The sequence below is a fragment of the Plodia interpunctella genome, chromosome 2 (assembly GCF_027563975.2).
Source record: "Plodia interpunctella isolate USDA-ARS_2022_Savannah chromosome 2, ilPloInte3.2, whole genome shotgun sequence".
Taxonomy (NCBI): domain Eukaryota; kingdom Metazoa; phylum Arthropoda; class Insecta; order Lepidoptera; family Pyralidae; genus Plodia; species Plodia interpunctella.
The window spans coordinates 4,087,705-4,100,366 of NC_071295.1; the positions used below are offsets into that span (position 1 = coordinate 4,087,705).

The window sequence follows — 12,662 nt, forward strand, 5'->3', positions numbered from 1 at the left end:
TGAAATCTATATTAAGCTATAGAACTCAAAATAGTAAAATATGTATTTGTATACATACAGCTATAGGGCTCGTCGTATTGTCTTCAGAAGATATGGTGAGCAGAGGTATTTCATTGCTGTTAAGTGAGTAGCACAGCGGCTCCGCGCGGAGGTACACCCCGGCGGGCATCTGCAAGCTCCACTGCAAGATCTTTGCCTGGAAGAGCATAATGAAATTGTAGCTTGGAGATATTTCCTTATGGATGGGTATTAAGGGTGTTATTTTAAAATCCTAAAGATAGAAAGGCTTGATGCCTTTGTATATATATATATATTTTTTGCGTTTTTACGTTGTTAAATCAGTCATAATCCCAATAATAATATTAATCTCTTTTAAAAATTAATAAGAGTAATACAGGTGTCAGGCAAATAAATTGTTTAATGATCCAAAAATTTATCATAAAACATCTTCGAGTCACAGTTTTAATTTAAAGCATACCATCATCATAGAGTAGGTATAAGGGAAGTGATATGCGATGTAGCAGACGTCGTTGGTGTGAGGGAACTCGATATTGAAGGTGACGGTGAGGTAGCACTTGTTGTGGTTCTTCTGGTTCGCGTAGTGGTAGCTGTTACGGTAGTAGCAGATGTCCGAACCGGCTCGAATCCACCCTGGAATTGAATGAATGTTATGTGTGTAAATTATGGTATTGTAGCTAAGATTATAAAAGCATAGAAGGTTTTGTTTCTATATTTTTATTAAATGTGTACTATTTATAGCTTATACGCGTGGTAGAAGCTATAAATATACATTATTAGCTTTTCTACCACTTTCAAGCTGTTAAATTTCTTATTTAGAACGTAATTGGCATTCCAACGAAAACGCCTAGTTTTTTTATTTGGTTTGTCGACAATTGTTACAATAATGATATATACACTACCAACATAATTATAAAAAGCTAATTGCACAACATCTTAATGACAAACAATACTTGCAGATTATAAAAGTACAAAACAATCCTAAAACAAAACACAATATATGAACTCAAAACTAAACAATATTTTGACACTAGGCAAGATTAAAAATAGGAGCAGCAGCTAACACTAACAAAAACTTGAGATGAGTTTTAAGTTTATTCTAAGTTTTAATTATAGTAAACTTAAATTTAAATTCAGTGCAATTAATCAATTATAAACTTAAATATTTATATAACTTCTAATTTTACTGTTACAAATCAGTTTTCATACCTGCTCTTCCATTGGTGGCTTCTCTTACAGAATAAAGGACTGGTTTCATGCCGAAATTGAACTGGCTGTCAGATTTTTCACAGTTCACGATGTTGAAAGTGTAAGATCGTCCCGCCTGCATATTCCGCACTTCGAAGTAAAACCATTGGTGTCTTTTCGTGGAGTTGACATCAGGCATCAGAATAAGTTCGTACTCTCTTGGACCTATCTGGAGTTAATGAAAAAGTTATTTTTTTGCTGAATCCGGAAAAAGAGCAGAAGATAACCTCCTATTTATGATAGTTATGAATATCACTAACGAACATAGCTTTATCATAATAAACAATATATAACCTGTGCACAAAAAATATAACCATAGTCTTACAAAAAAATATTCTTCGTACATAAACTATTATTCGATGTTGTTATTACCTGAATAGCTTTTCTGAGATTTCCTGATTCGAATCTGGATTCAAAATTCAGTCTTGAAGAAAAGTTATTAAGCTTTGTAATTTCTTGTTCATCTGTGTTTGTTAAGACTGATAAAACATTATCAGAGCTGAAAAAAAACATCATATCATATTGTAGTCATGAATGACTATAATTTAAAAAAGTTTTTTTTGATGTCTCTTATCGTAAATAGCGTAATCATTTGGTAGACAATAAATAAAAAATATATACTAAAGATCGAAAACGATTGTTTTATATTTACCTTCTTTGTATGGCAGTTTCTGGATTCAATGAACTGCAAATTTGGTCTAAATCGTACACTATTTCGTTCATATACGCTTCTGGATTTATCGCTCTGTCCACGCAAGATAGTAGTTTTGTTCTGAAATTGATAGATTAAGGAAAGGTACATAGTTAAATCGAGCATCTGTTAATAATTATATATAAATATTGAGGCAAATTGGAGCTTATCAAAGAAATCTTAAATTTGCATTTCTTTGTTATAGGTAGATCCTATATTTCAACCTACTCTAGTAATATGTAGATTTATATAGGTATAAATCTACATAAGTCCACAAATTCAAATACATAAATGTATGAAGTAGATAAACATCATATGAGTGCAAAGATTTCTCGAAATAATTAGCTTTTTTAATCCCTCCTGACCATTAATCAATAATTTAAATGATTGTAGCTCTTACCTGCAAGCTGATCGTTCCATTTTATTCAAAGGTTCCGGCTGATTGGAGCCTTGACCACCCATCATGTCAGGATAGGCCACTTTGACAAAAGGCACGACACTTTTTACTCTCGACGATATTGTAGAATATATACTAGCGAAGGAGCTGTATTTTGAAATATCTTTATGAATCTTTAAAGAGGAACACGATGTCGTCGCTGAAAATATAACGTTGTATTCATAATAAGTGACCAAGATTTTGTAGTCTTTAACAAAACAGATTTGCGTCGTGTAAAACGATATTTTCTATAAATATAAGTATTACTTTTGTTTACTATATGATACTCACAAGTGCTTTCGTGGACTTTTTGAGGGTAACAACTTTGGCCTTGTAGAAAAGATGGTGTTGGTGAAGTCATTAAATTATCATAGTCTGTGTTTCCCAAAACGGCAGTGAGAGAAAGGTTGAGGTATGAGGGCCCGATTCTGTTTACAGTTTGCACCTGCCCCTGCGTATGTTGCTGCTGAGATACAAGAAAATCTTCTAATATAGAACCGCGGGAGTTAGATCGACTTTTAACTAATTTTATCTGCTTGTTGTAGGAGCCAAACTCTTTGAAGTAAATGAAATATCTGCAATAAAAAGTTAATGGAATTATTCAGAGACATGTATGTCTGAAATACGAGGTCATATTGTCATTTTTAACAAATATGTTAAAGAACATTTATGCATATACATACTTTTTTAAGTCTTCTATTTCTCTCTCATTAGGATTAATCCAAAGTGAGCTTTGTAAACTATCACCACTTTTAATTTGAAGTTTATTTTCATCATCATTTATGTCAGGTTTCATTTCGTTTTCATCAAATTCAATATCAGGAAACTCGTCGACTTCTACGTCCGTATCTGGGCCATCATCATCGTCATCGAGGTCAGAGTTGACAGTCTTTGAATCTGAATTAGCGGCCTCTTCTTCATCTTCATGACAAGGCCATGATGCGTTCGTACCTGTAAATAATAGTATTGTATTTGTAGTGTAAATATGTACTTGATGGATTTTTGCTTTAGTATTAGCTTGTTATTGCCTACCTTTCAGAATGGGACCAAGATTGAAAGTGGCAGGGCTGGACACCGGAACTGGGAGTGCCTGGTGTTTGAGGCACAGCGTGATAACTGAGCAAACTCGCGCTAGCAATCCGTCAAACTCCGGCTCGTCTGGGCATTGGGAGCAGAATCGGTGCAGCGTTTGCACGTGCTTTTTCGTGCATAGAGATCTACGGCCGGCCTCTGGAAAATCAATATTATTTTAATGAATATCACTTTCTTAGGGTTTGTATTATTCACAGCCTGTAACATTGACTGTTGATCTCTTCAAGACTCTGCATTTTGTAGCAAGTTGTATACTCTTACAATATATAAAACATACTAGGATATACAACTTAAACAATATATTACAAAATTTTATAAATATAGTTTAATTGTAAGCTGCTAATTTCCTGTATCCTAGGAACAGAAATGGCAAAGAAGACTAAAATGTATGTAATGTCTTTAGAGAAATCTAGTTCAACTTATTTCACATAATAGCACTACAGATCATACGTACTGATATTACAAAGATGCTGCAGAGTCTGTAGTATGTGGGCGCAGATCTTGAGCCTCATGCGGCCCTCGTAGCGGTCCCAGCGGTCGAATACCCTGAGGAGCACGTTACACAGCCCTGTCTTCACGATCTGCATGCAGCACACCTCTGTGTGAGTTACGCACGTGTGATTCATGTGACATTCACGACATTACGAATAAAGGGATTAGAAAGGCTACGTGGGAGTTGCACGCGCGCTTTATGGTTTTGGGCAAAGCTCATATTTGAAAGACTGGTAGCAACGCGACGGAGTTGGAGTAAAGAGTCTCATTATACGTATAAGTTTAATAGTAACTTTCGTTTTCAAAATTGAATCTCATCCGTATAAATCAAATGTCCTGAAAATATGTTAGATCACCACCGTTCTAACCTCCTTATGTGTTTGTTTTGTGTACATAACATTCGCCGAACATGCAACTGTAATTACTAAACAAAAATGTGGTAAACAAACATTGTTTAATCATAAATGCCAACGAGTAGTGACAAGTGCGTGATCTATTGTTTTCGTAATCTATAGGTAATAAATTAATCACATTAATGTTTGTTTGCATTGACAGAGAGACATTGAACAGTAAAGAGAATTGAATAATATTATCGACTTAACTATTTTTGCTGAAGTAATCGATAGCGTCAAGGCACAGGCGGAGTCTGGCTGTAGGAATGAAACCCAAGCTTGCTAGCACTCGCTCGTATGTTGCTATTACACCGTCTCGAATTAAAATAGATGTGGTGACAACTGAAATATATAAAAATATATTTGTAAATTAGTATCATTTTCAATCATTCTCAGTTTTCATTTACCAAACTAAATATACCTTCTTACCATTCTTTGCAAGTTGTTTCACGATAACTAATAGGGGAAATATAAGTTTGTTGTCAGTAAAATGTCCCTTTAGAATAAGATGCATCGTCCGTACACATCCAAGCATCCTTATTTTTACAGCAAATTTTGGATCTAAAAATAAAATAATCTCAATTAACACATCAAGGATAAACACATAAATTATATAGAAAATGGTGCTCTTTGATACAAAAGCTACTCATAGAATTAGCGAGTTATGACCTCGTGAGCTAAGCGGAGCCAAAATCCAGATGAGATCTTGCAATATTAATTCTGTCCCAGCGTGGCGTTCACGTTTATCATGCATAGTCGATATCACCTTCTTTATGATTACTTGGGTTCCTTTAATTGCAATACAATCTTGCATGCACTGCTGGCGCGTGAGGTTGTTGGCTGGAAGCAAGAGCTTTGATTAGGTTCCGTACCTCTAGGCGCGAGCGCAGCAAGAATCCAGACGAGGTCTTGCACGATCAGCTCGGTGCTAACGTTCCCGTCGCGTTTACTATGCGTCGCGACCAAAACGCGGATTATCGTCTGACTCCCATTTAGTGCTATGAAGTGTTGCGCACATAACTGCCTTGCCATGTTGTTTGCTGAAATTATCGACATCGACTATTTTCATCTCTATTTTGACTTTAATTACTTTTGCCGAGGCCAAGAAATGTTAAAGAAGCCCTTTTGGGAGATAATGCTATTAGTGCTGATTTTTGTGCCGCCTACAATGTCGACTTTGTTACATCGATTGTCTAATCTATGTGTATGTTAATTTGATTGAACACAACAGCGCAGTGATATGACAATTGAATATACAGTTGCTCCAATATTACAAATTACAAGGCTGCATTGTGAAGTTGTCCAATGTCAAGTGAGAGAGCGTCTTAAATGTCAATGGGCTGGTCCGTCGTAGTTGAACAGAAAGGTCGTTTAGCAAAGCGGTAGGAGAAAAATGTATATGTGCAAGGATCACGAATATGCCGCATTCTTTTATATCGATTTAAGTGCCAACAAATTGCTTGATATAGAAAATTGAACAATGAACTAAACTGCAATTTTGAATTAGTAAGGTCATGCAAGGCATAGCAAACGTATTTATAACAAACAAGTTCGTCAATACCAACAAGTAATAAATAAGCAAAATCTGCGAATTCATGATCTATTAAATATCATTTATGTCATTGCTATGGCAGATATTTTGTAAACTTAAGACGAATTTTAAAAGAATTTTAATGGATATATTAATAACTATATTTTGTAAATAAACTTGCAGATTTTGCGAATTGCGATCTGACAAACCAATTCTTAATTAATAATGCAATTTTTTTACAATAAGCCTCACTCTTGTTGACATACCCTTTTTTACAAGAGGAGCTATATTTTCTTTTCCTTTTTTGTTTTCCTTCTTCTTGTTTGTCGACGCTTCAATAGGGACTAACCAAAAATCGAATGAATATGAAAATTATAGTTATATGTTATATTACTACAAAACTATTGACTGTTTCGCATTTTTTATACATAATAGCCTTGTATGCTCCAACCGATTATCATTATAATTTTCAAAATAAAGTCTACTGACCTGATGTTTTTTTTCCTTTACTTTGTTTTAAACATAGAGCTTCCCTTAATATTGATGTTATATAGGTTGATGTTGCAGTGTCTCTTGAATTCTAAAATAGATATACACTCTGTCTGTTATTAAGTCTGATCTTCTTTTAATAATGTTACATCCTGTCAATGAACAGGTGAACTTACTTCCAATATAGAGAGCAGCATCTGTATGGCTCCTGATTGCTTGTTCCATAGCTTGTCGAGTGTACTTTGACGGACATGTTTATCTGTAAATGAGTGACATTTTTTGTATTAAATATTGTTATAATAAAATCTCATAGGTACAAAATTGAACATTAATTTGTTGAGACATCGTGACATTTTCGTATCTTGATAAATAAAAATAAGGTGAAGTTGTAAAACCTTTAACAAAAATATATTATAATATACAAGGAAAACAGAATTTATAAACTAAATGTGGTACGATTGATAAACAATGCTCTAGAGGTTTACCAAAAAAATACTAGAAGTAAAACTGGATCCTCCAAGCCCAATATAATTAAAGTCATTGCTTTGAGGTCGTCCAGTCCAGTGGTCTTTACCACTTCATCAATAGCTTTAAAATTCCTTTCAAACGTATTTAACATTGTCGAGTAATTGTCCAATTAATCAAAATAAATCACTCATACAGCTTCCTGTCACTGCCTGTGATTAGTGATATCACGAGAGTAAGAGAGATATGGAGGCTAGAGAAGTATGGGATTGCCAAAACCAATTAAATTATATTTATCTACGTAACGTAACGTTCTATAGATGTGCTATGTTTGTGCTGAATATTAATGACTATCTATTATTATAAGTAGGACGGAGTAGTGAGTCAGGAGTTCAATTTCATATAAATTATAAGTTGAATGATGAAATTAAAGTGATGAAAATGCAAAAAAAAAAATAGGTTCCATAATTTATTTACGTAACTAATTTTAACCGAACTTATTATATATTTCAGACGACATTTCACTTTGGATGGACATCGAATATTATTTTAATGTGTGAATTTCATCATATCATATTTCATGCTCATAATATTTCACCTTTAGTAATCTGCCATCATAAGTTGTTGCTCATCCCTAGTTTTCACTGAGATAAAGTTTGCCATTAGACGCGATGTGACGCGATACGACAATGGTCGCGTTCTAGAGTGTTCAAACGTCTACACAGAACACATAACATGAATATGTCTATGCATTTGATATTGTCTCAGTGAGGTAGTATGTAGTGAGAAAAACAATCTTTGAAATTGGTAAAGGATATATTTTGCACCCAAATAACATTAATTGTATGACCCAAGGTTGATATATAAGGCTTATATAAAGCATAAAGTTATACTTACAAATCTCAAATCAAACATCAAATGCTTTACAATAGTATTTTTGTGCAATAGCGCTAAAATAAATAATTAAAGAAGATTGATTGAAAAGTCGATAGATCGCTAGGTAATGCGGAAGTATCAATAAATTAGTTCAAGTACATTGTTGTTTATATGCTTGGGATGCAGTAAATGACCTATTAGTGACACTGACAGGCCGTCTCGGCCGCGTTGCTGGCGGCGCGCCAGGGAGCCACGCGAGTACGTCACTTCCCAGCTTATACCCAGGCAATTTCTGTAGGGTTGCGACTATTTTATACAATCACCCTTCTTTTAGGGATATTATAGATACGTATTCTTAACTTATATATACTATTTACCGTTATATCCTAGATTTTATATTCAATGAGTGCTAATTAAGTGTTTGATCATGCAGCTAGCTGAAGGCAAGTTGGTGTGTAGAGGAATGTTTAGGGGAGATGCTACAATTTATAATTTGTTAATTAAATTTAAATAAAATGTGTAAAAAAACTGTGCCTTCAATTAAGCTCGCAATTTTTTTAAAATACATTTGTTTATAAACATGTTTGTATTGGCAAATGTTAATATTGGCTATTAACGAGTTATAGCGTTAATGAAAGCGTTCAAATGTCGGGTAATAAAAATGAATTACTGGCAATACTAAACAATACAAGAAAATGCTGACACCATAGCAACAGACGACGCGACCTCTCAAACGCACTTGCGTTGGAAATGAATACAGCCAAATGTTCCGGATGCTTCTAAAACAAATGTGCTACGTAAAGTGCGTAAGAAACTGTATCGTTTGAGTTCGAGATCTATTATGTTTGTTTAAAATCACTAAATAATCTCTGCTACTACTGGACTAATAGGGAACAATATTTGTATGTCCGCTAGCTACTTTCATGAGGAAGTAGTCTATTCAGTATACTGATGATGATATTGCTTTCTTCAAAGACTTAATGTCAATATAAGATCTAAATGGCTGGTCATATCTCCTTGTTTTCTTTGTCCAATAAAGTTGTTGATATAATAAATACCTACTATGCCTGAAATAAACGAATTTTACAATATTTTTTATTATTATTTTAATAAACCATATCATTTTGGGTTATAACATAAGTAACGTTTAAAATGTTATCAGTTGTCAGGGACTCATATGATAAAGCGTACAGACTAACATATTATGTAATATAAAAACTAATAAACTTGATATGAAGGGATAAATTACAAAATAGCTCGGCTAGACTGATTGTAATCTGTGTTGAAAAATGAATATGATACACGGTTACAAGTTGTCCACACGCGTGTACGCGTCCCATCATAACATTGCGCGGCAATGCCAACAGAATTGTAAACATGTCGCTGTTACCAGCTGCCAAATAAATAATCTTGAATCTAGATTGGCACTTAAACTTGCACAGTTATGTCGTATAATTATCTAAGGGACAAAGGGCTAACGAACGATATAATTTATCTTCTGCTATTTAGTTTATTCTCTACAATTTAAGATGTTTAATCACACGTGTTTATAAAATCAAGAAAAAGAAAAATAATAATTATATAATCCTTATATACCTATTATAAAACAAAGTCCTTTGCCGCATCTGTCTGTCTGTTCGCGATAAACTCAAAAACTACTGCATGGATTTTCATGCGATTTTCACCAATAGATAATGTGATTATTGAGGAAGGTGTATAATTTATTATGTTTTTACCAGAAGGAAGCCGGGATGCCACCACTAGTAACTAAATAAAGTTTGTCTTGTTATAGCTACGTGTACAAAGGCACACATGTTATCTTACTTTGCGTATTGACATCATTTTATATTGTTTTTAATTTGAAATACAGTTTAAATTATTATAACTTGTTTCATTGAGTTTTTTTAATAGCTATGGTCAAATCAACTGAGACTATAAATATTTCAATTAAGCAAAATCATGATTCTAGAAATATTTTTTCAATCTTTTTTTTTAAAGGGCTTTTATCTAGACATTAACATACGTAACGATTATTGTAAGTTGATATTACTTAAAATAAAATTTAAAATTTAGAGGCGTAACCATAAATTTCGTAACAAGCATTTTTAATTGAATATTTCATCGCAGTTGTTATTCAGATTTCAGTGTAAAAAGAATACTAAAATTTATATGTATAGGTAATTATTCGAATTCAATAAAATTAGACCTTGATTTAAATGTTAATAGTTAAGATTCTACATTTTGGTATATTTTAATAGAACCTATGGTGATCTAATATAGGAGTGCATTGTCTAAAATAAATTCTTACAATTGAGGTTGGTTGGAATGATAATGGATTTCAATTAATTATTTAATTTGTAGATCCATTCATCTGTTTGAAACCTTTTGTTATTTAAATGATTCAAATTTTCCAAATACTTATCCAGAACTTCATATAATTAACTATTACATAAAAAATATATTCCGTTTTAGGGTTGTCAAAAAAAAAAAACGCATCCGCAATGTCTGGCCGACCGAGCAATGTCAAGGAACAGCTGATTTATACCAACACAAAAATAGACGCCCGCTCTACTACGATTATATCATTGTTGTTACACATAAATAGAGAGCGTATGAAAGCTGTTCTCATGCACACGAGTACTATCTGTTTGAAAATCGAACAAAATATATATTTTTTGCTGTAATCGACTTAGTTTATTTGTGTTTCCATTTCATTGCCTTTAATCTTCCTCAAAGTGGCATCAGAAATTAATGTGTACATATGAAATATAAATATTTTCATACTCGTAGAAACGTCAGAGCAACGGAAACATTCATTCATTAATCTAAGTACAAATATTAAAAGATTTGTATTTTTTAAAACTAATTAATAGATGAAATTTTGCATAGAGATCAGCCCTTCGCAAGTCATAGAGTACTTTATATTAACAAGAAATCCCGGGCGGACATGTTTTGCATATTAAGTGACTAATATATGTTTGTTAATATTTATGTAAATATGGAGATGGAGGGCCAGATAATAGGCTCCTGGTACTGATAGCGCCAATCGGAAACTTAACATAGGGATAGAACGCTCAATAACATAAATAAATTAATGGTAACACTTCGGAGCCGGCACGGAATGGGTGGTGTCTTGGCTAAGGGCCCATTGTACAAACCCTGCAAGGCATACACTGTAAGCACGCGATATCATTGCAGTATAAACGTGAGACTCTTTCTGAATTCTAGAACTTTGAAACTTTTTAAATGCCCGTATATTTTTGACTGTAAACGCCTCAAGTTAAGCCAAGTAGGTCAGCGATGGAAGTAACGTGCGCATCAAAATAATAGTTATTGTATGCTTTATTCAAGCACTGAATTATTTTGATGCTTACATAACTATTTGGTAAGATAACTATACGAGTTTCGCGACTCGTTCTTCTTCATCTTAGCGTGTAGACTCAGGCCGTTTTTTGTACTTTGCCAGTGGCAGCGTCCTTGGCGTTGTGCAGTGTGCAGGTCTATGAGTGCATAGAAGTGAAACTGTATCAGAATTTTGAAAACTACTTGTAAACCTAGATTGATATTGACATACGTTATTAGAGGACGCAAGAAATTAAGGCGGGCGAAGCTGCGGGAAAGCTAGTTACTAATATAAACGTAAATATGGCATGTTTATACTTATTTGACTTTAGTTGAGACATTGATTGTTAGAAACGTGAATACTCTCAGAAAAGATTGTACTCGTACACATACGAGTAGTCTTTGAATTGATTTCGAGGCGATTGTTATTTGTGATTAGTATTAGTTATAAAACTTAAGGTAAATAAAGAACTTTGACATCAAAAATCAGATAAAAAATCTATGTATAAATAGTGAATTATAAGAACTTGCCAACACTAAACACTAACACCAAAACAAGTTCAATTTGCGTTGCAGCGCGTATCGTAGGATGTATGCACCTATCTGATCCGATAAAATTAAACTGGGGCACGCGATCACTTGGAAATATACTATAGGGTGAATGGTTATTTTCTGTAATTGTATAGAAACTACTAGCGTATACTACTAGCGTAGTACTGTCACGACTCAATAAGGTAAAATAATATGAAATTTCTAAAATGGTGCAAGTTTGACATGTGCAATATAAAATTTTACGGTAAAGAAACTGTGTGACTAACAAATAGAGAATAACAAGTGGTAATTAATTAGTACGTTGAAATTAATCGCATTTTACATTGAAAGTACCAATTTAAAGACTTAATAAAATTGCATTTGTCAATGGTGTGCACAAGCTAATATTTCACTTAGAACAATTACTACTACTAATATATGTTTCTTCGATTGGGTGTTAAAAATATCAGAATTACTACTTAAAAAACAAAGAAATTTAATATAGTTAAAAAAAAAACTGAAATGTGTTGTGCAATGGGCCATGATAAAGCCATTAGTTGCGTGAAAACTCACAAGGGTTACTTCGGAAATTGAAACTACCCCAAGTTTCATTTGTCACGCAACGAGGTGGAAATCGAAACAAAAATAAAAGAAATGTCAAATAAAATTTATTTTGTTAACAGTTGGAAAAGAGAACGCTTGTAGGTAACAAGTTTGTCAATTGTTAAGATTGATTTTTAGGAATCCGAATAACAAAAGGTAAAAACGGAACCCTTAAAGGGTCATATCTTTGTCCGTCTGTCTGGGAGACTGCCTTTTACTTAGGAACGTGGTTGAAATTTATAGCAAATACCCAGGTCTACGATCTCATTCAACTGTAATAAAACTTTAGACAAAGCAAATATGTTATCAAAATTAGAATTTATTTCGAACGTGAATATCAATATTCAATTTGTTTTTAAAACACATCTATTGCTTCATTCTGGTGAAGTCCAATACACATAATTTCAAGAATATTTCTATTTAAAAGGTAAAAATGGCAGTGAGCAAGAGTTTTAA

At 33.4% G+C, this 12,662-nt stretch overlaps 1 protein-coding gene across 11 annotated transcripts in view; it reads right to left on the reverse strand.

Moving 5' to 3' along the window:
- The window catches only part of LOC128674696 (cytosolic carboxypeptidase 1-like), a 55,498-nt gene that overhangs the window by 38,174 nt on the left and 4,662 nt on the right, over positions 1–12,662 (reverse strand). For 6 of the 11 annotated variants that reach the window (XM_053753524.2, XM_064436347.1, XM_053753533.2 and 3 more), the window contains 16 exons: positions 6,566–6,648; positions 6,390–6,480; positions 6,167–6,244; positions 5,242–5,409; positions 4,799–4,930; positions 4,580–4,711; positions 3,940–4,083; positions 3,426–3,623; positions 3,077–3,344; positions 2,685–2,968; positions 2,358–2,553; positions 1,919–2,038; positions 1,639–1,765; positions 1,228–1,435; positions 479–651; positions 59–196 (listed from right to left, as the gene is read on the reverse strand). In XM_053753524.2, the coding sequence (XP_053609499.1) occupies positions 59–196; positions 479–651; positions 1,228–1,435; positions 1,639–1,765; positions 1,919–2,038; positions 2,358–2,553; positions 2,685–2,968; positions 3,077–3,344; positions 3,426–3,623; positions 3,940–4,083; positions 4,580–4,711; positions 4,799–4,930; positions 5,242–5,409; positions 6,167–6,244; positions 6,390–6,480; positions 6,566–6,648 (2,540 nt within the window). Of the gene's footprint in view, positions 1–58; positions 197–478; positions 652–1,227; positions 1,436–1,638; positions 1,766–1,918; positions 2,039–2,357; positions 2,554–2,684; positions 2,969–3,076; positions 3,345–3,425; positions 3,624–3,939; positions 4,084–4,579; positions 4,712–4,798; positions 4,931–5,038; positions 5,210–5,241; positions 5,410–6,166; positions 6,245–6,389; positions 6,481–6,565; positions 6,649–7,751; positions 7,912–12,662 lie in introns of those variants that run through there. The other 5 variants (XM_053753572.2, XM_053753541.2, XM_053753591.1 and 2 more) reach the window with 4 other exon arrangements.